This window comes from Coregonus clupeaformis, chromosome 21 (assembly GCF_020615455.1).
Source record: "Coregonus clupeaformis isolate EN_2021a chromosome 21, ASM2061545v1, whole genome shotgun sequence".
Classification (NCBI taxonomy): Eukaryota; Metazoa; Chordata; class Actinopteri; order Salmoniformes; family Salmonidae; genus Coregonus; species Coregonus clupeaformis.
This window is the reverse complement of record NC_059212.1, coordinates 40,888,295-40,913,865: the sequence shown is the minus strand read 5'-3', so window position 1 is coordinate 40,913,865 and position 25,571 is coordinate 40,888,295. Positions and strand designations below refer to the sequence as shown.

At 47.0% G+C, this 25,571-nt stretch overlaps 1 protein-coding gene across 4 annotated transcripts; it reads left to right on the top strand.

Annotated features, from left to right (window-relative positions):
* Positions 1-516: 516 nt before the first annotated feature.
* LOC121535636 (apoptotic chromatin condensation inducer in the nucleus-like) lies at positions 517-22,047 on the top strand. 4 transcript variants are annotated; one of them, XR_006657178.1, is made up of 15 exons: positions 517-1,035; positions 1,150-2,076; positions 2,670-2,822; positions 2,942-3,027; positions 15,987-16,044; positions 18,332-18,377; positions 18,572-18,708; positions 18,875-19,018; positions 19,255-19,444; positions 19,746-19,999; positions 20,238-20,345; positions 20,471-20,759; positions 20,853-20,953; positions 21,125-21,525; positions 21,693-22,047. XR_006657178.1 is itself a non-coding variant. In XM_045205903.1 (15 exons), the coding sequence occupies exons 3-15, from the start codon at positions 1,309-1,311 to the stop codon at positions 21,425-21,427; spliced, it is 2,637 nt and encodes an 878-aa protein (XP_045061838.1). In that variant the 5' UTR covers positions 555-597; positions 802-1,035; positions 1,150-1,308; the 3' UTR covers positions 21,428-22,047. The 4 variants fall into 4 exon arrangements, 3 of the variants coding, with proteins under 3 accessions (XP_045061837.1, XP_045061838.1, XP_045061839.1); XM_045205903.1 differs by having other exon boundaries at positions 555-597; positions 802-1,035; positions 21,125-22,047; XM_045205902.1 differs by having other exon boundaries at positions 21,125-22,047.
* Positions 22,048-25,571: the final 3,524 nt, after the last annotated feature.

Here is a 25,571-nt window from a genome sequence, read left to right as displayed (position 1 = left end):
GAACAGGAGAAGGTCCTGCAGAGAGAGAAGGAGGAGAGGGAGAGAGCTTTGGAACAGGAGAAGGTCCTGCAGAGAGAGAAGGAGAGAGCTTTGGAACAGGAGAGGGTCCTGCAGAGGGAGAAAGAAGAGAGGGGGAGAGCTTTGGAACAGGAGAAGGTCCTGCAGAGAGCGAAAGAAGAGAGGGGGAGAGCTTTGGAACAGGAGAAGGTCCTGCAGAGAGTGAAAGAGGAGAGGGAGAGAGCTTTGGAACAGGATAAGGTCCTGCAGAGAGAGAAGGAGAGAGCTTTGGAACAGGAGAAGGTCCTGCAGAGAGAGAAAGAAGAGAGGGGGAGAGCTTTGGAACAGGAGAAGGTCCTGCAGAGAGCGAAAGAAGAGAGGGGGAGAGCTTTGGAACAGGAGAAGGTCCTGCAGAGAGTGAAAGAGGAGAGGGAGAGAGCTTTGGAACAGGAGAAGGTCCTGCAGAGAGAGAAAGAGGAGAGGGAGAGAGCTTTGGAACAGGAGAAGGTCCTGCAGAGAGAGAAAGAGGAGAGGGAGAGAGCTTTGGAACAGGAGAAGGTCCTGCAGAGAGAGAAGGAGAGAGCTTTGGAACAGGAGAAGGTCCTGCAGAGAGTGAAAGAGGAGAGGGAGAGAGCTTTGGAACAGGAGAAGGTCCTGCAGAGAGAGAAAGAGGAGAGGGAGAGAGCTTTGGAACAGGATAAGGTCCTGCAGAGAGCGAAAGAGGAGAGGGAGAGAGCTTTGGAACAGGAGAAGGTCCTGCAGAGAGAGAAGGAGGAGAGAGAGAGAGCTTTGGAACAGGATAAGGTCCTGCAGAGAGAGAAAGAGGAGAGGGAGAGAGCTTTGGAACAGGAGAAGGTCCTGCAGAGAGCGAAGGAGGAGAGAGAGAGAGCTTTGGAACAGGAGAAGGTCCTGCAGAGAGAGAGAGAGGAGAGGGAGAGAGCTTTGGAACAGGAGGAGGTCCTGGAGAGAGCTTTGGAACAGGAGAAGGTCCTGCAGAGGGAGAAAGAAGAGAGGGAGAGAGCTTTGGAACAGGAGAAGGTCCTGCAGAGAGAGAAAGAGAAAGAGGAGAGGGAGAGAGCTTTGGAACAGGAGAAGGTCCTGCAGAGAGAGAGAGAGAAAGAGGAGAGGGAGAGAGCTTTGGAACAGGAGAAGGTCCTGCAGAGAGAGAAGGAGAGGGCTTTGGAACAGGAGAAGGAAAGGGCTAAGGTGGCTGAAAGAGAGAGGGCTAGTCATCTTCCTCCATGGAAGCGTAGTCGTGAGATTGGTCTTACCCCCCTGCGTACTCCTCCCCTCTCCACAGGAGCAGGTAAGATGGCGGCAACAGAGGAGGGTGGGGAGCCCAAAGTGCCATCCCTACCCCAAACAGCATCAAGAGACAACCAGCCAGCTGAATCTGGTACGCCCCTGTCACAAACTCTAGCAACGTCTCTATCACCACAGTCCTCCTTCAAGAAGTTCCGTTTCTTGAGAGACCCCCTAGTTCTATCCCCATCTTCAGCATCCCTGGTCATCAAGAGGCCCCGTACATTCTCTGAAAGCCCCCATCCTCAGGCCTTAGCTCTCCAGTCCCCCAGCAAACCTGGGGAACCAGAGCAGGAAGTTACACCGCAGGGGCCCCAGCCTTCTGCTGGGCAAGCAGCACCAAAGAAGCCTGCAAGACAGGGGGTCCTTGTTTCTGTAGCAAACACGTCAGGGACGACAGGGCCAGAGAGGGAGACCCCAGTGATTGCCACAATGGGTAAGAGTCCTGAAGAAGAAAAGGGTAAGAGCCTGGCGTCAGAGGAGCATCTCCAAGCACATAAAGAGGAAACCGACAAACAGGCGGTGGGAGAGATGACCAGAGAAACAAACGCCCCCTCGGTTCCAGCGGGAGCTGTGCTACCTCCCTCAACCCCACCAGAGAAGGGCAAGGTAGAAAAAGGAAGGGAGAGAAGTCAAAAGAAAGAAGAAAAGCAGGGAAGACGGGCTTCCTCATCTAGTGACTCCTCAGATTCTGACTCTGGGTCGTCGTCCTCACGTTCGTCTGATTCGTCCTCATCATCCCAGGGCAAAACACACACCACTCCCAGTGGTAGAAGGGTGAGTGGTCTATAGGTGTTCTTTCTCTCTCAATCAGTGAAATGACAGTGATCCAACAGCAATATGAGAATAGTAATGTTCATTAACCATGTAGCCTAGTACTTGGACTTTCTTTAGATTTCTTTAGGTTGTTTTTCATTCTGTCAGGGCCTAGGTTTGACAGGACCACCCAATTAGTGACAATCAATGGTTCATTGGAGATCAGAAGCTGTTATTTCATTCATGTTCAAAGGCAACTTGTCCAAATGATCAAATCCAGATGTTCAAGATGTTTTCAAGAAAGGTTTCTGATTTATTAATAACATGTTTTGCTGTAGTAGTGAAAGATGGAGGCAAAGGGGTTTCCTGTGCACATATATATGCAAGTACATGGGTATAGGCCTAGGTGTGCTCTTGCTGGTAAAGCACACAATGAACGTTAAACAATTTGCAGCAAAACAATTATGAAATATGAAATGATTATTAAGTCCATTGTCATGTACTGTATTTGCTCTTTGCATTGCTTACTCAATAGCCCATTAGACAAGCCGAGACGTTGTCTATGATATTTTGCCCAATATACAATTAATTGACTTGTTCTCTCTCTCCCTTAGCCTGAGAAATCTTTGACAAACACCATATCCCAGCATAAGGAAACGGTTAGTCAACCTGAGAATCCAACTGAGGCCCCAAAAGCCCCACAGCACAAAAAGCGAGTATCTGGGGAGGAGAAAGACATAACCATTGATGGAGCCAGACACAGAAAGGTCAGCAGAGATTCAAACTGTAGTCTCTTTATTCTCTACAAATCTCCTAAATATCTGTGTATTTTTATTGTTTTTTTATGGTTCTTCCCCTCTGACACCACCCACTTTATGACCATCAGAAGCCGTTCCTTGGGATACCTGCTGGAGAAGACAATTGGCAGAAGAAAAACAGCGTGGGAGAGGAGGTAAAGACAGACACTACAAGGTCAGTTTACAGAATTGGTGCAAAAGACACACACGTGTGTGTATATGTGTATAGATGTACAGTTGAAGTCGGAAGTTTACATACACTTAGGTTGGAGTAATTAAAACTTGTTTTTCAACTACTCCACTAATTTCTTGTTAACAAACTATAGTTTAGGCAAGTCGGTTAGGACATCTACTTTGTGCATGACACAAGTAATTTTCCCAACAATTGTTTACAGACAGATTATTTCACTTATAATTCACTGTATCACAATTCCAGTGGGTCAGAAGTTTACATACACTAAGTTGACTGTGCCTTTAAACAGCTTGGAAAATTCCAGAAAATGATGTAATGGCTTTAGAAGCTTCTGATAGGCTAATTGACATAATTTGAGTCAATTGGAGGTGTACTTGTGGATGTATTTCAAGGCCTACCTTCAAACTCAGTACCTCTTTGCTTGACATCATAGGAAAATCAAAAGAAATCAGCCAAGACCTCAGAAAAAAATTTGTAGACCTCCACAAGTCTGGTTCATCCTTGGGAGCAATTTCCAAATGCCTGAAGGTACCACGTTCATCTGTACAAACAATAGTACGAAAGTATAAACACCTTTGGACCACGCAGCCGTCTTACCGCTCAGGAAGGAGACGTGTTCTGTCTCCTAGAGATGAACGTACTTTGGTGCGAAAAGTGCAAAGGACCTTGTGAAGATGCTGGAGGAAACGGGTAAAAAAGTATCTATATCCACAGTAAAACAAGTCCTATATCGACATAACCTGAAAGGCCGCTCAGCAAGGAAGAAGCCACTGCTCCAAAACCACCATTAAAAAAGCCAGACTACGGTTTGCAACTGCACATGGGGACAAAGATTGTACTTTTTGGAGAAATGTCCCCTGGTCTAATGGAACAAAAATAGAACTGTTTGGCCATAATGACCATCATTATGTTTGGAGGAGAAAGGGGGTGGCTTGCAAGCTGAAGAACACCATCCCAACCATGAAGCACGGGGGTGGCAGCATCATGCTGTGGGGGTGCTTTGCTGCAGGAGGGACTGGTGCACTTCACAAAATAGATGGCATCGTGAGGAAGGACATTTGTGGAAATATTGAAGCAACATCTCAAGACATCAGTCAGGAAGTTAAAGCTTGGTCACAAATGGGTCTTCCAAATGGACAATGACCCCAAGCATACTTCCAAAGTTGTGGCAAAATGGTTTAAGGACAACAAAGTCAAGGTATTGGAGTGGCCCTGACCTCAATCCTATAGAACATTTGTGGGCAGAACTGAAAAAGTGTGTGCGAGCAAGGAGGCCTACAAACCTGACTGTTACACCAGCTCTGTCAGGAGGAATGGGCCAAAATTCACCCAACTTACTGTGGGAAGCTTGTGGAAGGCTACTCGAAACGTTTGACCCAAGTTAAACAATTTTAAAGGCAATGCTACCAAATACTAATTGAGTGTATGTAAACTTCTGACCCACTGGGAATGTGATGAAAGAAATAAAAGCTGAAATAAATCACTCTACTCTTTTTCTGACATTTCACATTCTTAAAATAAAGTGGTGATCCTAACTGACCTAAGACGGGGAATTTTTACTAGGATTAAATGTCAGGAATTGTGAAAAACTGAGCTTAAATGTATTTGGCTAAGGTGTATGTAAACTTCCGACTTCAACTGTATATGTGTATATACACACTACCAGTCAAAAGTTTGGACACACCTACTCATTCAAGGGTTATTCTTTATTTTTACCAAAAAAAAAAATACATTATAGTTTTGATGTCTACACTGTTATTCTATGAAATAACACATGGAATCATGTATTAACCAAAAAGGTGTTAAACAAATCAAATATATTTTATATTTGAGATTCTTCAAAGTAGCCACCCTTTGCCTTGATGACAGCTTTGCGCACTCTTGGCATTCTCTCAACCAGCTTCATGAGGTAGTCACCTGGAATGCATTTAAATTAACAGGTGTGCCTTCTTAAAAGTTAATTTGTGGAATTTCTTTCCTTCTTAAAGCGTTTGAGCCAATCAGTTGTGCTGTGACAAGGTATACAGAAGATAGCCCTATTTGGTAAAAGACTAAGTCCATATTATGCCAAGAACAGCTCAAATAAGCGAAGAGAAATACAGTCCATCATTACTTTAAGACATGAAGGTCAGTCAATACGGAATATTTCAAGGACTTTGAAAGTTTCTTCAAGTGTAGTCGCAAAAACCATCAAGCGCTATGATGAAACTGGCTCTCATGAGGACCGCCACAGGAAAGGAAGACCCAGAGTTACCTCTGCTGCAGAGGATAAGTTCATTAGAGTTACCAGCCTCAGAAATGGCAGCCCAAATAAATGCTTCACGGAGTTAAAGTCAGACAGATCTTAACATAAACTGATCAGAGAGGACTGTGTGAATCAGGCCTTTATGGTCGAATTGCTGCAAAGAAACCACTACTAAAGGACACCAATAAGAAGAAGAGACCTGCTTGGGCCAAGAAACACGAGCAATAGACATTAGACCGGTGGAAGTTTGTCCTTTTGGTCTGGTCTCCAAATTTGAGATTTTTGGTTCCAACCGCCGTGGCTTTGTGAGACGCGGTGTGGGTGAACAGATTATCTCGGCATGTGTATTTCCCACCGTAAAGCATGGAGGAGGTGGTGTTATGGTGTGGGGGTGCTTTGCTGGTGACACTGTCTGTGATTTATTTAGAATTCAAGGCACACTTAACCAGCATGGCTACCACAGCATTCTGAAGTGATACGCCATCCCATCTGGTTTGGGCTTAGTGGGACTATCATTTGCTTTTCAACAGGACAATGACCCAACACACCTTCAGGCTGTGTAAGGGCTATTTTACCAAGAAGGAGAGTGATTGAGTGCTGCATCAGATGACATGGCCTCCACAATCCCCCGACCTCAACCAAATTGAGATGGTTTGGGATGAGTCGGACAGCAGAGTGAAGGAAAAGCAGCCAACAAGCCCTCAGCATATGTGGGAACTCCTTGAAGACTGTTGGAAAAGCATGCCAGGTGAAGCCAGTTGAGAGAATGCCAATAGTGTGCAATGCTGTCAAGGCAAAGGGTGGCTATTTGAAGAATCTCAAATATAAAATATTTTGATTTGTTTAACACTTTCTTGGTTACTACAGGATTCTATGTGTTATTTCAATTTAAGTTTTTAAGACTTCACTATTATTCTACAATGTAGAAAATAGTTTAAAAAAAAAAAAAAGAACTTGAATGAGTAGGTGTGTCCATACTTTTGACTGGTACTGTATATGTTTGTGTGTGTGTATATACGTGATATGTGATCAAAAACAATGGAGAAAATGCATCCCATAACATTTTAACATGGAAATAGCTGTTCTATCATTCAGCCTACAGCAGCAGCCAATGTGTGGTGTTCAATGTAGGCCTACATTCCATGAGACTTTTGAAAAAAAATACATGCAGGGCTTGACATTGACCTGTTTATCCACATGTCCTTCAGACAAGGTGACTGAAAATGTTGTTTGACGCAAGAAACCACTACAAATAAAATGTATTAGTATTTCCATACCATTGTTAGAGAATCAGACAAATTATGCTACCCTCTGCCTATTGGCTACTTAGCTTATTCAAGCCTGTCTCAAAATACAACACTGCCCCTTTTTAAGACAAAAATAAAGCTCTTTACCGATAGTTACCGGAGTGTAACTCCAGTTCTATGAGTGGAGCGGAGCCCCATAGGGGAGCTCTGCTCCTATTGGTTTACCCACTGCCCTAAGGCAGCATCAGCCTGAGACAAAATTATGCAAACACCTGCAGCCAATAGGTAGCTTAGTGGTTAAGAGCGTTGTGCCAGTAACCGAAAGGTCGCTGGTTCTAATCCCTGAGCCGACTAGGTGAAAAATCTGTCGATATACCCTTGAGCAAGGCACTTAACCCTAATTGTTCCTGTAAGTCGCTCTGGATAATCGCATCTGCTAAATGACTAAAATGTAAAATGAGTACAGGTGTCCCTATAAGAGGGGACGCTTCCCCTCAATCAGCCTCCCGAGATATTTATCTTCAGCGAGACTAGAGAGGGTCGGCAGGGCCTTAAGTCCTATGGGGCACCACTCCACTCATAGAACTGGAGTTACACTCCGGTAACTATCGTTCTATATCGTGGAGCTCCGCCCCATAGGGGAGCTCTGCTCCTATTGGTTTAAGGCGGAGCGCAACGCTCCAAAATGTACTCCCTGCCGAGCCCCCCACACTTCCCATCAAAATGAAAAGGTCAGGCCTAGCAATGGCTGCAACCAAGTCCCGCAGTACTGTAACCACTGTATCACAATACAAAGTGTCACAATATACTGTGTCATCGGTCCAAACCCGCCCCACCTAGTCCAATAGTAACACCAATGACTAGTGGGCAGATCACCAGAATACGGGCCATACTAATCTGTACTAGCAGATAGATGATACCTCAATATCATGTTACAACAATACCGGCCACTAATGGAATGACACAAAGTGTCACTCTACATTGTGCACACGGTAGCCCGCCCCACTCAATCAATGGAACCCCAAAGATTAGTGGGAAGATCCCAGAACATGATTCATACTAATCTGAACAAGCAGATAGATGACGTCACATTCCGTCAAAATTGTCAGGACCGGTCTAATAGTACCGTAACCAAGGTTACTACTATTATCCCTCATCATTCCGCCTCAACCCAGTTATTCACTGGTGGGCAAATCAATACATGCCTTCTACTGTACTGAACGATTAGTTACCGGAGTGTAACTCCAGTTCTATGAGTGGAGCGGAGCCCCATAGGGGAGCTCTGCTCCTATTGGTTTACCCACTGCCCTAAGGCAGCATCAGCCTGAGACAAAATTATGCACACACCTGCAGCCAATAGGAGTACAGGTGTCCCTATAAGAGGGGATGCCTCCCCTCAATCAGCCTCCCGAGATATTTATCTTCAGCGAGACTAGAGAGGGTCGGCAGGGCCTTAAGTCCTATGGGGCTCCGCTCCACTCATCGAACTGGAGTTACACTCCGGTAACTAATCGTTCTATATCGTGGAGCACCGCCCCATAGGGGAGCTCTGCTCCTATTGGTTTAAGGCGGAGCGTAGCGCTCCAAAATGTACTCCCTGCCGAGCCCAACACTTCCCATCAAAATGAAAAGGTCAGGCCTAGCAATGGCTGCAACCAATTCCCGCAGTACTGTAACCACTGTCACCCTACAAGTGTCACAATATACTGCGTCATCGGTTAAAAACCCGCCCCACCTAGTCCAATGGCAACACCAATGACTAGTGGGCAGATCACCAGAATACGGGCCATACTAATCTGTACTAGCAGATAGATGATACCTCAATATCCTGTTACAACAATACCGGCCACTAATGGAATGACACAAAGTGTCACTCTACATTGTGTACACGGTAGGCCGCCTCAATCAATGGAAACCCAGAGATTAGTGGGCAGATCCCAGAACATGATTCATACTAATCTGAACAAGCAGATAGATGACGTCACATTCTGTCAAATTGTCATGACCGGTATAATAGTATCGTAACCAAGTTACTACTATTATCCCCCATCATTCCGCCTCACTCCAGTGAATCACTGGTGGGCAGATCAATACATGCCCTCTACTGTACTGAACCTGTCAGTCAGGAGTCATGCAAAAAATATGTCCTTCTATCAGAAGCGGACCTGATAGAGACCCTGTCTCCACAGTCCTGCATTCCTCTCCTCCTATCTCAAAGTCTCCCTTCAGCCACGCTGAGTACAGACTGAGCCAAAGAGTTAGAAGACATATCCAAGAGATAGAAACGGATAAATGGAGACTGTGTTGACCATGACGCCGCTCAACATATATCCTCTACCCCTGTTCCTCTGAAAAGGGCAGTAGAAGCTGCTACTCCACGAGTGGAGTGAGCTCTGATACCCTGAGGCAATTGTCGCCCCGCTGCCTCATAAGCTGTCTCAATGCCTTCACAAAGCCAATGAGACAGACGCTGTTTTGAAAGTGGTCTACCTAGTGCAGCCGCACCGTGACACACAAACAGCTGAGGCGATGACCTAATCGCTGCTGTGCGCTCAACGTAACACGCCAAAGCGCGAACTTGGCACAGGCGATGGAGCCTTTCCTCTCCCCATGAGGAGGGGGAGAAAAAGCCCACAGCTCCACGGTCTGTGATCTATATGAGCTCTTAATAACCTTCGGCACAAATGCCGAGTTAGGACATAACACCGCTCTGCTCAAATCGCCATTAATGGCAAGGCAGTCGGGTCTCGTCGAAAGAGCACACAAATCACTAACACGCTTAGCAGTAGTCAAAGCGAGCAACAGTGCAGTCTTCATAGACAGCATCTTGAGGGGTATTTGATTAAATGGCTCGAACGGCGACTCACAGAGCGCTTTGAGTACCAAAGCCAAATTCCACTGAGGAAGCGTGGCTCTAGGCATTGGCCTAAGCCGCCGCTTTCCTAATAAGAAACGTTTCACTAGAGGGTGGCTGAAGACGGTGTCTCTGCCAAACCCCTCGTGACAAGCTGAAATCGCCGCTGCAAACACCTTAATGGTGGCGGGCGATCGCTGCTTATCAAACATAAACTGCACAAAAGAACACTCTCAACCTGACAGTTCATGGGGTCTACATTCTCTGTGACGCACCATTGTGAAAAAAACGTTGCACCCTGGAAGTGGAACTGGCACGTGAACCCTGTATGGTCCTGATTACTGAATCAGATAACCCACGGCGCTCTAGCCTGTCCCTCTCAGGAGCCAAGCCTTCAGTGGTTGGCCGATTATGGGCAATCGCCTTATCGAGCCTCCCGCCTGAGACAACGCGTCCGGTTGATGTGGAATTGGCCAAGGTGGCGCAATCAACATCTGACTCATCTCCGCAAACCATGGAGCCCCTGGGCGATCGGGGGCTACCAATATTATTGACAGCCCGACTGATCTCACCCTGGCTAACAGTGGGAGAATGCAGGACATCGGAGGGAATGCATACAGAAGAACTCTCGGCCACAGATGGGGCGCGAACGCGTCCCTTCCCAGTGGCAGTTCGTCCTGTTCCCTCAGAAAGAACCATAGGGGACAATGCGCGTTCACGCGTGACGCGAATAAGTCCACCTCGGCTCTCCCGAACTGTTCCCAAATTTGGAGAACAATGTCCTGATGCAGACGCCACTCGTCGTCTCGGGGACCCCCTCGAGACATGAGGTCTGCTCCTACGTTCAAGTAGCCCGGAATGTGTGCTGCTCTCAATGAGCGAAGGTGCTCATGAGCCCACAGCCACAATTCCTCCGCCGACCGGTGGAGAGCAGGAGACCTGACTCCTCCCTGGCGATTTATGTAGGCTACTGTGGTCCGGTTGTCTGACCAGACCAGCACATCACGACCCCGAAGGGTAGACGCGAAGTGGGTCAGAACCAGTCGAACCGGTTCCAACTCCCAAGAGGTTGATGTGGTGACTCGAAAGAGGCCACACCCCTCCTATCGCTTGGGTCTGACATGTCCCTCCCCATCCAGTCAGAGAGGCATCTGTAAACACTGGAATGTAAGGAGGACACTTTGCCTATCGGGACTCCGTGCATGAGAACGCGCGGGTCTCTCCAATAGTTCAGATCTGCGCTGAGCGAGAGAGGAACCACCACCAACCGATGACGTTGACGCACTGGGTCTAGTCTTAGTTGGGCAAACCATCGCTGCATCCTGCGCATGCGCAGGAGTCCCAGCGGAACCACGAAATGGGCTGACGACATGAGACCCAAGAGTGACATGACTGACAGCGCCGTTACCGGCTGATTTGGAAGACACTTTCTCAGGGCTAGCAACAAGACTACCCTTCGAGGGTCCGAAATTCGAGCCCTCATCATTAGTGTCTAGCTGTATCCCCAGGTAGACAATCTGATGACTGGGCCAGGGCGCGCTCTTTTTCCAATTCACAGCGAACCCCAGACGCGTGAGATGAATCACTGTCTGTGTCGTGTGAGTGAACGCCAGATCTGCTGACGGGGCGAGAACCAGTAGGTCGTCTAGGTAGGCTAGTAGCCTTATTCCCTGACGACGCAACGGTTCCAATGCCGCCTCTACACACTTGGAGAACGTGCGAGGTGCCAGGGCGTACCCGAATGGCATCCTCGTGTATTCGTACGCCACCCTTGAAAGGCAAATCGCAGAAACTTTCTGTGACGCGGCTGCACCGGCACATGAAAGTACGCGTCCTTTAGGTCTATGCTTGTACAAAAGTCTCCTTTCTGGACACATTCCAGCAGACGTTTTGTCGTGAGCATTCGGAAGGGCCGTTTGGTTACGCTCTCGTTGAGAATGTGTAAATCCAATATCGGCCTCGTTCCCCCTGTCTTTTTGGGCACCAGGAAGTAGGGCGAATATAGCCCTTTGTTCCTTTGCTCCTTGGGAACTACTGTGACCGCCTCCTTTGCCAAAAGTTCCGTAATCTCTGACACCAGAGCGGCCACTTTTTCAGGCGTTTTCATCACCATCTCCACCACTCCCCTGAATGGGGGCGGGGTCCGATGGAATTGGATGGCATAACCCTTCTGCAACGTCTGGTCTAGCCAGCGTGAGAGGGTACAGCTTCGCCGCCACTCCCAGCAATGCAGAGAAAGCGGGCGAGCGCGAAGCTGTGGTACGTTCAGTAGGAATGACCTGTATTCCTCGATGGCCCTTGCCGCCGCTGTTCCCCAGCACTGAGGTGGTGGAACAGCCCAAGGCGGGCCTCCCATGAAAGGGAGAGGAAACATCAGCGCGTTCTGAGAGAAGTGGGGGCGCCAATACGTTAGTTACACCCGTAACTCTAGTATTCCGGCCCTCCGTGAACGCAGCACGGGTCTGAGCTGCACTGACTGAGGTGTTAGCCTGAGACAGAGCGCCATCCCCAGATAGCGGTCGCGTCATCATGCCATTATCTGGCGGAGACTGCTGCCTGCTATGTGAGACACTCACTACAGCACTCCTAGGAGTCTGTGACGAGAGGTCTCTATTAGGTATTAGAGACATAGGGCGTGAAGTACTCTGAACGTTCTCAGACGTGTTATGGAAAAGGGGCTCTCTTGTGACAATGTCAATGGGAGCCAACTCTTTATTAAACACATTAAAACAGTCTCCTCCATACCCTGTACAGAAGGGTGGGGGGGAATAGTGGGCTCAGTCGTTCTACACGCCGAGCCAGCTCCCATTCTCTCCCCCTCGTTCCGTCATTGACGTCGTCTCTTGTGCGCCCCCTTAGGGTGCTGCCAGGTCGACGTCGTGATCACCTCCCTCGCCGGCGGAATCGTCGTAGCCACAGGTGCTGCTGGGGGGGCGGGGCCCACTCGCCTGCTGCTCGCGGCTGACGTCTGACGCCTGGCACGCCGCCTCGCTGTAGATCCTGCTCTACTGGGGGAGTTGGAGGTAGACTGCTTTTGTGGCGTGTGGCTAGACTTCCCTGCCAATGGCAGGTGTCTTCCCAGCTGCTTCTTCTCCTCGTCCATCTTTGCAAAACGCTCCGTCGCCTCTTTGACGACGACTCCGAAGAGACCGTCGTCAGAGAGGGGGGCGTTGAGCAGTGACGCTCTGTCGGTCTCCTTCATGGCCGTCAAAGACAGCCAGAGGTGTCGCTTCGTGACCACCGAAGTGGCCATGGACCTCCCCGCACATACAGCCGACGCCTGAGTTAGGTGAAGAATAGCGGCAGATATTCTAGACGCCTCTTCCACCTCCTCACTCGTGAGCTCAGTTCTACCCGTTGTTAAACGGGATAGAGAGGCTGCGAGGAGGGCAATATTGTTAGCTGCTGCTACAGCTTGGGCTCCCAACGTGAAGGACTTCTCTGCCAGCTGCGCTGTAAGTCTGTCTTTTTGTGTTGGCAAAGTGGCTTTTTTGGAGGAGGGCCAGGGACTCGAACCCGGCACTAGATACTTCCTTCCACTCTAGTGAATGGGCAGTACGCTTTAGCTGGCGAACGCGCCACTAAACGTGCCTCCCATGAGCCCCCGACGTATTTGCTGAGATAGGGCATGGCTGGAGCCAATGGCTCTGCCGCCCTTCTCGGCCGAGAATAGGGTCCGCCCTCCATCATATCCACTTCCGCAGAGGGGGGAATGGGGGGCAGCGCTATCTCTAGTCGTTTGGCAGCCCGTTCAATGAGCCCAGGAAAGTCTGAGCGCAGAGAGGCCGCTGCGAAGGACAGGGCTACTGATCTCTCAGAGCCTGTGTCGTCATCGCCCAGGGAGCTACAAGACCTCTCACTCTCCACTGGAAAGGGGGTCTTGAAAGTCTGGGTCAGAGGAACGGATTGTTCCATTGGAATATCCATCTCTTCCCCATTCTTCCTGTCATCCTCAGAGTCGGTGCCCTCAGATGATGCCTCAGAGGCTGAGGCTAGCACTGAGAGCACATCCTCCAAGGGTATATCCTCCCTGAAAAACGCCCAGCGCTGCTTCCTCTCCTTTAAAGAAAGGAGGGCGCAGCTGACGCAAATAGGGGGATCGCTGATTCCATCCTTGGCGTGCTGCGCAACCAAACACACGAAACAGAGCCACCATGGAGGAACAGCGGCATTGAGCTCTGAAAAGAGCTTTTGAGGGTGGAACATTTCCTGGTGTGCTCATTTAGGACGACGTCGATGAACTGGAAAATTGACGTCGTATCTCGTCCTGAGTCTTCTCTTCGTCTCTTCTTGGCTTCTTCAGTCTAGTCCAGTCGCTGAAGATAAAGGGAGGCTGATTGAGGGGAGGCATCCCCTCTTATAGGGACACCTGTACTCCTATTGGCTGCAGGTGTGTGTATAATTTTGTCTCAGGCTGATGCTGCCTTAGGGCAGTAGGTAAACCAATAGGAGCAGAGCTCCCCTATGGGGCGGAGCTCCACGATATAGAACTGACTTGCTTTTCAAAGATGTGTAGAAATGTACACGTTTTGTGCTCTTGTAGGAAGCAATCACTCCCCTATCTCTGACTACAAATTATGTATAACTGGGCTAATAACTCTAACTAGCAAAGGATATGAACAAAATGTGCATATGTGGCTACATGCAGCTCTTGCTTTGATCTCAAAACAAGCACATCTACTCACGACCACAGCTATAAACAGTCCATTTCAAAATAAATTGCACAGATCCATATATGGCAATAGTCTATTTGCATATAGGCCTATTGCAGCTCTGATTGGTTATGCCGCACCGGTCTGTGTAGAGTAGTGGCTGAGTCGTGGGCAATAGAATCCTACTCTGATGCGTTCTGGCTACAACAAAATCTCTTGCATAGTTTGTTTTGTTTCACTATGTTGCATTGAAAGTGGTTAATATTGCGTTGATTCGATCACAATTGCCACAGTAAAGGGAAAAGTTGATAGTGTTAACTAACAGGGGAAATTCTAGAAAGTTGAGTTAAATTCAATCTTGTGCTTCTCTCCATGGGCTGATATTTCTTCTGAACCCGGCAAGTCAGTTTAGAAGGAACGTTACCATCAACTCAAGGTCATTTCGGTTATTGTCTGCTTGGCTCATCATTCAAGCAAGCCTAGTAAAATGATTTGAAATGGGGTGATAACTGGCTAGTGGCTACAGGTTTCCGATATGACCCAGATGAATCACATTAATTTCCAGGCCACCCATGCTCCACATAAAATTATTACCTTAAAAAAAGATTGCTAACTTTTGTGTGGTGTCTATGTGCATTCAGGATACTGCTTATAAAGTTTGCCATTCCAAACGCATAACTCCATCATAAAGCCAATCTGAAAAATACCTGAGAATACAAGTGTCAACCTCGCAAGATTTACCATCCCTATTTGTAGATAAAACAGCAGGAAAAGAACAATACCATTAAAACATGCAGTGCTTGACCCCCTATTATTAAATGGGTTGTCAATGGAAGAATCACAGGTTAATAAAATTCCCGTCAGGCGTTTAATGCGCCTGCCTAGAAACCGGTGTGGCTGAGAAGATGAGGGTCCTTTTTCCTGTCATTTTTCATTCAATTCAGTATGGCTGTGCTGCGTGTATGGTTTGGTTGTAACCGATGACAAAGCATTGCATCCGCCAGCAGCCGAATTTATCGCAACGCGTGTCTCCTTGTATAGTTTAATCGGGCTGAGATATTTGGCTATCTACCGGGCTCTGTAAAAATGCTGTCCGGGGGGATTAAAAGCCGGAAAGCATGAGGTAGGAAGAGAAGAGACTGCTCGTGGTTGTGCTGGGATTTTATATTAACACCCAAATTGCGGTGTTTCATTGTAGCGACATTGTTTTGTCGTCCAGCTCTTTTAGAACCCATTGCAATTTTGTAGCGATAAATGTTGCGCTCTTAGATTATTAATCCGAAGCAGAAGAGTCCTGTTGAATGAGTGTGGGGGTGGACGGGAGGTGTATGGGGGGGCGTTCAGTCACCGCTCTCATTGTACTGTGCCGCTCCTTGACGGAATGAATGAAAAGGGATTGCGCTTGAATAGCATATTCCAAAATGCCTTGCTTTTCGAAGTGACTGCAGAATCTGCATGAATTGGAAAGAGAATGCGCGAATGGCAATAATAAGCATACACATTTATCTATTGTCATTTTGTTAGCAGACCTAATTTCATATATCAAATTCAGTTTTTACAGAAGCATAATTACATTCTAATAGAGCAAGTTCTGGGATTTGATTAAGCACAAAACAAACGCCTAATATTTTATAAATGAGGTTTGTTCTCTAATGGAAGTAAATGCTTAAAAAGCACATTTGCAAATGAGGGATTCCTGCCTTATTTGGTCATATGTAGTATTTGCAGCAGATGTTGCACCTCTTCTCTTCTACACCAATCTGTATGGAGCACCCTGTTAGGCAGGCCATTCTTTTTTTGGACAGGACACTACCATATTGCTTGTACATCCTATCCCCATATTGCATATTTTTTTGACCCTATTGTTCTGAATACCTTTTTGCAACTAACCAGAACCACACACTCTCTGTCTCGCTCTCGCTCTCTCTCTCTTTTTTTCATAGGGAGGTGAATGAGGCTGCCATGGCTGAGCCTAAGAGGGCTCCTGAGAGCAGTGAGGAGGTAAGGCCACTGAGGAACACTGGAACTTTATGACTCTAAAGAGGGCTTGGACTGTCACTGGCCAACCAGTGAGGAGGCATCACTCCAGTTGTCAGCCATCAAAACTAACCACTTCGTTGAGGAATGAGAGATGAGGTGTTTGTTTTTGGTCATAGTTTTAGGTGGTGCTATTGAGCGTATCAGTGCTCCGTATTCTCCAGTTAACAATGTCTCTCATGTTCCTTTTGCTTTATATCCCCTATCTCATTGTAGGCAATTAAGTGCTTTTAGGTTATTTTTTTTATGTAGTATTAAGATACTGATTTGGTGACATTGCACCTTAAAAAAAAAATATGAGCAAGGTGTAAAACAATAAATAATAATTAGCTGTGTATTTTTTTTAAACCTTTGCTGATGCTGTCTCAGACAGAACCAGCAGAGGAGATGCTCCTTCTGTGGCTGATGTTTAAAACCCCATTGATTGCTTTGTTATAAAGGTGCTCATGCCTCTTCCATTGCCCCTAATGGTACCTGCATACTACTTCTGCCACTACTACTGCTGCACCTGTTCCAATGTCCCCAAGAGCCCTGGGTATACCACAGATAGGCCCCCCGAGTCTGCACTGCAGTGGGACAGCTGTGGCAACAAAGGCCACGTTGTCACGGAGATGGCACTTGATTGGACTAATGGGCTGAGGGTTTGGGATGACTGATCTCGTCTGTCTGTCACCAACACCTGGCTCAACTGGTTCATACACACCTGTATGGCCACGTACAATCTCACCACACAGAGGGGTCAGAGTGGAGATGAAGAGGCAGACACTCTATAGACTGTTTCAAACCCTTCAACGACAGGCCTGTAGATGGCTTCCGATGGGGTCGCTTCAGTACATTTGTCTTCTCATCATCTACACACGAATGTACTGCTTAATGGACATGCATGGACAGTTTAACTGGTGAATCTTTTTTTTCCTGGACTAAACGGTTTCTCTGAGAAATAACATTTTTGGATTTTGTTCTCCAACTGTTCAGAATGGGATCCGAATGAATCTCTCATGAGGCCAACTTGGGGCTTCTCTTCATCGCTGTTTTTCAAAGACATGATCTCGGACATTTTATATTATTCTCAATGGTTTTTAGCATTTCTTTGGACTCACAACCAAACATGTCAGATTGTTGGCTGAAATAGGGATTTGCCAATTGGATCCCTTTTTCTGCTACAACCTGTCACCCAACAGACTGTCTTCTGATGCCCCTGAGAAAAGGGGTGTATGCTTACGCCCCTTCTAGTTTTTGGAGTGACTCTTGTTCAACATTGATTATCCCATCTCCATTTAACCTCAGTTGGACAAAGATCTGAAAGGACTGATGCCTGAGCTCTTAAGGACTTGACTCCAAAACCTTTTCAAAAGCCACTCAAGCCCCGCCCCCACTGAACTACAGAGCCCATCCTGTCAACCAGCTGTCAGATATCCACCCAAACTTCACAACCTCCTTTGATTGGACCCTTGTTGCCTAGATACAGTACATGCAGTCAAGATTGGGCCATATCCAACCCAGTAAGGATCAGGTGTCAGTGGTACCAGGGAATAAGTAGTCATTTTCTCAATGTTATTTTCTATCAAAAAACTATAATTAGGAAATGCATAGTTTGTCGACTACCTCCTCTTAGCCTAAAATGGGGGAATTGATTCCGACATAATTGTCAAATCCAAATGGATTAATTTACATATTTATGGCTACTGCAGTTTTGAATGAAAACGGTTGTAAACCACCAAATATTTCATAGTCTTGTTGTATGTCTCAGTAATCCTGGCAGCCACTTAGTTTACCAGCTACACTATTCAGATGTTCTATGAAAGTGAAATTAATTTCAACTGCAGTATTGCCATCAAGCTACTATCTATCTGTCTTTCTGTGTGTATGAGACTTCGGCTCCCCTAACACCTTTCTACACCAATCATAAACACATTTGGGGCTTCAGTCATTAATGTTACATATCTTAAAGCCATACACACTGTTTTGAGACCAAGCATAGATATAATCCACAGTATGCTCACTACAGTGTGCCATTGAGAGCCATATATATTGCGGTTCAATATGACTCCGGTGCTATTCATTGTCTGGTTGTCATATGTTGAGGTGGAAAGTGACCTGCAGTCTCTCTCACCTAGTTTCTCTTCCCTTGTGCACCCACCCACTCTCTCTTGTCCTGTCTTCCCTTCAATCTGTCCATGCACCTCTCCATCTCTGCCTCTCACCTTTCCCCTCTGTACTTTGGGGTGTGTTTATTTCTTTTTTTTCCCAGAGTTTGACACCAAAGGCATTCACAGCCCGTAGGATCTCCCTTAGCAGTGAGTATACCTCCCTCTAAATGCTCATGCCTGTTTTGGTTGATTGTTTTCTTCAGCCCAGTAGGTAGTCTTGGTTTTTCGTTTAATTTGCCTGTGTGTGAGTGAGAGCCAGTTATAGATGCGGTGTCGTGCGTTGTCTGTGTGTGCTTGCGATTATGCGTTTGGCCATGGTTCAATTCCCTTCTGTGTTCCAGGCAGCAAGCTCTCTCAAGGTGCTGTCAGTGCAGAGGGCGAGACAGAGTCTGGGGCCGGGAGGAAGAGGAGGTGGGGATCCAGCACTGCAGTCACAGCCAAGAAATCATCCATGAGCATCACCACAGACTCTCTGAAGGTATAGCATGATCAATTACGCTGCAAAAAATACTGTTGTACATATTACTTATCTAAAACACCTTCTCATAATGAATACTAACAAACCTTTTACTATCTGTTGTTGAGTCTTGATGCTTTTTTTCCTTTTCTTCCACCCCTAATCTGTTAATTCTGTTTCTCCCCAGTCTCTGATCCCAGACATCAGGCCATGTCCAGGCCAGGAGGTGGTGGTGGATCTGCACCGGGAGGAGGATCACCTCTCTGGGGTGGAGGAGGAGGACAGGGAGCAGGGCGAGCAGGACCTCAAGATCAGACGCACAGTCACACAGGTCAGAGTTTAACTTCACCTGGTCTGTGGACTGTACATTTATCTAGTTTCAAGTAGTAGGAATGTATTACTGGAAATTGGTTTTGCTGCAGTCATTAATAAAGGTGCATTCAGTAGGATTTACTATAACGGCTAACATTCTTAATTGACCCAAAGGTATTAGCATTTGTGAATGTCATATTAAAACATCTGTGTGCCGCTGCCTCCTCTTCCCCACCCACCTCTAATGTAATGTAGGTGGTCCCGTCAGTGACCCAGGAGAATGGACAGAAGGAGTCCAAGAGGAGTGAACATGAGGAGGAAGACCGAGAGCATGGAGGGGAGTTTAAAGGAGACAGAGGGGAGAAGTTGGACGACTCATTCCAGAGAGACTCCATGGAGACACAATGCCCCTCTCCCCCCAGCCATGACATGGAGATGAAAACAGGTAATAGATTGATCCAAAATTAAAGAGCAACTTAACATTTTAAACATTTTAGTCATTTAGCAGACGCTCTTATCCAGAGCGACTTACAGTTAGTGAGTGCATACATTTTCATACTGGCCCCCCTTGGGAAACGAACCCACAACCCTGGCATTGCAAGCGCCATGCTCTACCAACTGTGCTACAGGGGACTGTGTGCTTAATTATCAGATCAGATCAAAACCTCTAACCCTGGGCTACATTCTACCCTTTGATATGTTGAGTGAGTTCAGGTTGATGTATCTCTATCCTTTCCTCTCCTCAGTGACCCCCAGTGACACATTGATCCGTCGCTCCATCAGCCAGCAGAAGTCTGGCGTGTCCATCACCATAGACGACCCTGTCCGCACGGCCAAGCAGCCCTCTCCTCCACGAGGCAAAATGTCCAACATCGTCCACGTGTCCAACCTGGTTCGGCCGTTCACCCTGGGCCAGCTGAAGGAGCTGCTCGGCAGGACCGGCACTGTGCTCGAGGACGGCTTCTGGATCGACAAGATCAAATCTCACTGCTACGTCACAGTACGTCTCTGTCTGTTGGCCGTCATCCTGAATCCAGTGCTGCGTCTCAACCGACGTCCTATTCTCCGTATAGTACACTACTATGGTCAAAGATAGTGTATTTGACTATAGGGGGGATTAGGGTGTCATTTGAGATGCGGCCCAGAGCAGCTCCTATATCTCCCTACTATCTGTCTTATCTAAGGCAATCCTCACTGTCCCTAATGGATGTCCTGTCTTGCTCTCCTGTCTCTTCCAGTACTCCAGTGCAGAGGAGTCAATGGCCACACGTGCAGCCCTGCATGGGGTGAAATGGCCTCAGAGCAACCCCAAGTTCCTCAGTGTGGACTTCAGTCAGCAAGACGAGGTAAGAGTGTCTGGGTCCTCGTGGTTTTGCCCTACCTATGATGGATATCGTTCCCCAGTTCTTTCATGTTTCAGTTCTTATGGTGTTCCTTATGGTAACTCCTTTTCCTCTGTGTGTGTGTTTAGCTGGACTTCCACAGATGCCTGCCTCCCCCTGAGAGGGCTGGGGTGTGTGAGCGGGGGGCTGCGGCGGTGCCTGTTCGAGGGGTGGCCTTGCCCCCTCTCCTGCCCGAGCGAGACCAGTGGGCGGAGCGAGAACGTGAGATGGAGCGCAGGGAGAGGTCCCGGGCTGAGAGGGAGTGGGACAGGGACAAGGTCCGGGACTTTGGTCCAGGAAAAACTGGAGAGGAAGCGGGCCCCAGACGATCCCGCTCCAGAGAGAGGAAACGCAAGGAGAGGAAGACGGACAAGAAAGGTGAGGAGTTGGTGATGGAGAGATGGGGGTTTAGATCTGTGCCCTGTTGGGTCAACTGTATGTTTACTCTTTGTGTTTGTGTTGTTTCTTCAGAGAAAGCTGCAGACGAACCTCCTGTCAAACTGCTGGATGACCTGTTCAATAAAACCAAAGCAGCCCCTTGTATATACTGGCTCCCCCTCACAGAAGAGCAGGTCGGTTATACACACACACGCACAACTCAACTATGTGAACAAGATAATACATTCATTTCTTATTGATGATATGGGGTCCACATGTCCTTCCTTACATTTGTTGAAAGTATTGATTTAAATTGTTCACATTCCACACCTCTGATATTCTCCCATGTTCTGTCTCTGTGGCAGGTTGCACAGAAGGAAGCAGCTCGACAGGAGAGGATGAAGGAGCGAGAGAAGAGGAGGAAAGCGCAGCAAGAGGAGGTGGAGAAGAAAAGGGAGGAAGAGCGGAAAGAAAGGATGAAAGCCGGGAGTGCCGCATCTGGAGAAAGAGGCGAGGGGGAGCGGTACAGAGAGAGAGAGCGGGGCAGAGACGGAGAGAGTGACAAACACAGAGAAGGTGGCTACCGCAGACCTCGGGGCAGCAGTGCAGGGGGGGGCAGACGCTCCCGCAGCCGCAGTGACACCCCACCTCGTGACAGACGATGCTAGAGGGAATCGGTGTGGCTGGAACTGTCTTAAAATAACCCCCCATTCCCCATCACTACATTTACTTCATTACAATATAAGACCCTACAGTAGACCAACAGGTGTAGTCACTATCTGTCACTTTTTTTTTAAACGCACACTGACACACATACAGATAGGGACCATGGTTTAGTTTTCCCCCAGACTGCTATCTGTCTTGAGATTTTATTTGTGTTCATTTTGCCTGAGTGTTTTCTTATTCATTTTTTTTATATTCTATTCTTGGCAGATCGACGGTAAGGCAACCAACCCTCCCCCATGTGTCTCTGAAGCGTAAGTGCTCTACGTAGAGTTCTGTGTATACACACACATCGGTTTTTAGCCTTCCCCAGTGTTGTGTGTGTTCCACAACTGGTTTCTGTGGGGTGCTTCGTCATTGCTGCATGCTGTCCCAGTCCGCCGTCCTCCGCCTTGTGTCCTAGGGAGGACTGACAGGGTTGTGCAGTGTTCTGTCCCCTGTGTCTTTGTTTAGTTTGAGGGATGAGACTATATTATCTGCAAGAGATTAGAAATGACACACACTCCTCTGATGTCTTCATCTTCTACATGCTTCTTTCTGTGCATCCTTTGTCAACCCCCCCAAATCCCCCAATAGGCTTCTCCCTATACGGTCAACGCAAGCTGGAGAAGGGGTGCATATTAGAACGCCACACAAATGGTTTTAATAGTTTTAAAAATCATTATTAAAGCTTTTCTTTTTTTGTTTACTCCTGTAAGTGGTGAATGTACAAATAAAATTTTGAAAAAGCTTTTGCACTTGTTTTCTGCAAGAGAGGACTTCTATCAGTAGGAGATGGCCATATTTATTTTCAATCATTGTAGCAAAACAAATAGAGCTAAATGGATTCCATTTTTTAACTATTTCACACATTTCATGTTGCAGTAACTGATTGATTTCTTAGTAATCTATTACTATGAAGCTGAAAATAGCATATAAACTCAGCAAATAAATAATAATAATAATAATAATAATATGCCATTTAGCAGACGCTTTTATCCAAAGCGACTTACAGTCATGAGTGCATACATTTTTGTGTATGGGTGGTCCCGGGGATCGAACCCACTACCTTGGCGTTACAAGCGCCGTGCTCTACCAGCTGAGCTACGTCCCTTTTTCTGGACCCTGTCTTTCAAAGATAATTTGTAAAAATCTAAATAACTGCACAGATCTTCATTTGTAAATGGTTTAAACACTGTTTCCCATGCTTGTTCAATGAACCATAAGCAATTAATGAACATGCACCTGTGGAACGGTCTTAACAGCTTACAGATGGTAGGCAATTAAGGTCACAGTTATGAAAACTTAGGACACTAAAGAGGCCTTTCTACTGACTGGAAAAACACCAAAAGTAAGATGGCCAATAAATTGCAATGTCTGTACTGTGAGACGCCTACAACAGCACTACAAGGAGACAGGACGGACAGCTGATCGTCCTCCCAGTGGCAGGCCACGTGTAACAACACCTGCACAGGATCGGTACATCCGAACATCACACCTGCGGGACAGATATAGGATGGAAACAACTACCCGAGTTACACCAGGAACGCACAATCTCTCCATCAGTGCTCAAACTGTCCACAATAGGCTGAGAGGCTGGACTGAGGGCTTTAGGCCTGTTGTAAGGCAGGTCCTCACCAGACATCACCGGCAACAACGTCGCCTATGGGCACAAACCCACCGTCGCTGGACCAGACAGGACTGGCTAAAAGTGCTCTTCACTGACTAGTCGTGGTTTTGTCTCACCAGGGTTGATGGTCGGATTTGCGTTTATCGTCGAAGGATCGAGCGTTACACCGAGGCCTGTACTCTGGAGCGGGATGGATTTGGAGGTGGAGGGTCCGTCATGGTCTGGGGCGGTGTGTCACAGCGTCATCGGGCTGAGCTTGTTATTGCCGGCAATCTGAACGCTGTGCGTTACAGGGAAGACATCCTCCTCCCTCATGCGGTAGGTACCCTTCCTGCAGGCTCATCCTGACATGACCCTCCAGCATGACAATGCCACCAGCCATACTGCGCGTGATTTCCTGCAAGACAGGAATGTCAGTGTTCTGCCATGGCCAGTGAAGAGCCCGGATCTCAATCCCATTGAGCACGTCTGGGACCTGTTGGATCGGAGGGTGAGGGCTACGACCATTCCCCCCAGAAATGTCCAGGAACTTAATAATATAATAATATGCCATTTAGCAGACTCTTTTATCCAAAGCGACTTACAGTCATGCGTGCATACATTTTTGTGTATGGGTGGTCCCGGGGATCGAACCCACTACCTTGGCGTTACAAGCGCCATGCTCTACCAGCTGAGCTACAGAGGACAACTTGCAGGTGCCTTGGTGGAAGAGTGGGGTAACATCTCACTGCAGTAACTGGCAAATCTGGTCCATGAGGAGGAGATGTACTGCAGTACTTAATGCCCCCCCTTTGTTCAGGGACACATTATTTCATTTATGTTAGTCACATGTCTGTGGAACTTGTTCAGTTTATGTCTCAGTTGTTGAATCTTGTTATGTTCATACAAATATTTATATATGTTAAGTTTGCTGAAAATAAACGCAGTTGACAGTGAGAGGACGTTTTTCTTTTCTGAGTTTACTGTAAACCAAGGCCAGTCAACAACAAAAAAATAGTTGCAGTAATATTGGAGATCCACAAGGTGTCAGTGATGGACAATAGGCATTTGTAGGAAGGGCCATGGAGTGAATTAGATGAAGAGACTAAAGAGCTGATGAACATGAGTTATTAATAGGAAAGCTGAATGGAAATGTTTTCTGGCATACACTTTGGGGGAGAATTTAAATTGTACTTTATTACTGAAACAAATGGCTCTAAAAAAAGAGTGTCAGATGAGGAATATGTGATGGTTAGAATAGCATTTCCCTATATGGCAGGGTTCTTCAATTCCGGTCCTGGAGGGCCGAAACACCTCTGTTTTTCATCCTCTCCTTCTAATCAGGGGCTAATTCAGACCTGGGACACCAGGTGAGTGCAATTAACTACCAGGTAGAAATAAAAAACAGAAGTGTTTCGGCCCTCCAGGACCGGAATTGAAGAACCCTGCTATATGGCTTTGTCAAGCCAATAAAATACATGCATTTTGCTCTGCAGTGCTGTAGTAAATTCTAATTAGTTTGTGTGAGTATCTACCGCTAAATGCAGTTTTAAGTTAATTGAGAGACTGCAATGGAAACTTACCATGTTTTTAAAGTTGTTAAAAAACAACCTCTCCCCCTTACACACACCCAATTCCCCCTCTCTATCTCACTTTCCTCTTTCCCACCCTTCCTCCTCTCTATCATTAGTATTTTGTGCATGGTGAAGTGCTCTCTCTTCCTCTGGCCCATCCCTTGCTACTTCTCTCAGGCCTTGATGTTCTTCCTGCCGAGCTCAGCAAAGCTCCTCTATAATTACAGCTCTCTGGTCGCTGAGCTGAACATTTTTGTGCCCTGATGCAACTCTGTTCAGGGCGGCTCAACTGAACTGGGTCGACCCTCCTGCTTCCGGCACCCTGGCCCAGCCGGCACACTCCTGCCAGCCTGTGAGCAGCTCACTCCATGGAGAAACCCACTATAGAAATGAGAGAATTGTGTTTGACACATCTTTCAATTAAGTGGTTATCAAGCAGGATAGTGTTTTACTCAATTAACAACACAGCCATGTGTGCTCATTTACGTGTCAGAGTGAAGACAGAAGGATGAGAGCCTGTTCCTACCATTATGAGGTGTTTGGGAGTAGCAATAAAGGTTTGAGGTTGAAGGTAGAGCGAAGTGTTGAGAGTGTGGGTAACTGTACGGAAGGGATCATCAACTAGATTCAGCCGTGGGCCAATTTTTTTCTTGAGCAGATGGTCGGGGGGCTGGAACATAATTACAAATAATTTGTAAACAGCAAATTGACCGCAAGAAGCCCAAACAGATATGTTTGACTAAAACATAATTTCAAACCTTGCTTACATTTGTATACGATCACATTTCTCTCTATGTGTGGGAATACTTGGAAACAGATTTCTTAAATTAAAATCACTTGGAGCTGATTTCCTGGTGTTTTTAGTATATTATGTCCAACAATAAAAATAAAAAAACTTGGTGGGCCAAATAAAACCACCTGAGGGCC

Excerpts from the sequence above, each read along its gene's own strand:
- LOC121535636 (XM_045205902.1), top strand. The coding sequence starts at position 1,309 with ATGGCGGCAACAGAGGAGGGTGGGGAGCCCAAAGTGCCATCCCTACCC. Across the intron at positions 3,028-15,986 it reads GTAAAGACAGACACTACAAG|GGAGGTGAATGAGGCTGCCA; the intron begins GTCAGTTTACAG and ends TTTTTTTCATAG. Across the intron at positions 20,954-21,124 it reads TCCCCCTCACAGAAGAGCAG|GTTGCACAGAAGGAAGCAGC; the intron begins GTCGGTTATACA and ends TCTCTGTGGCAG.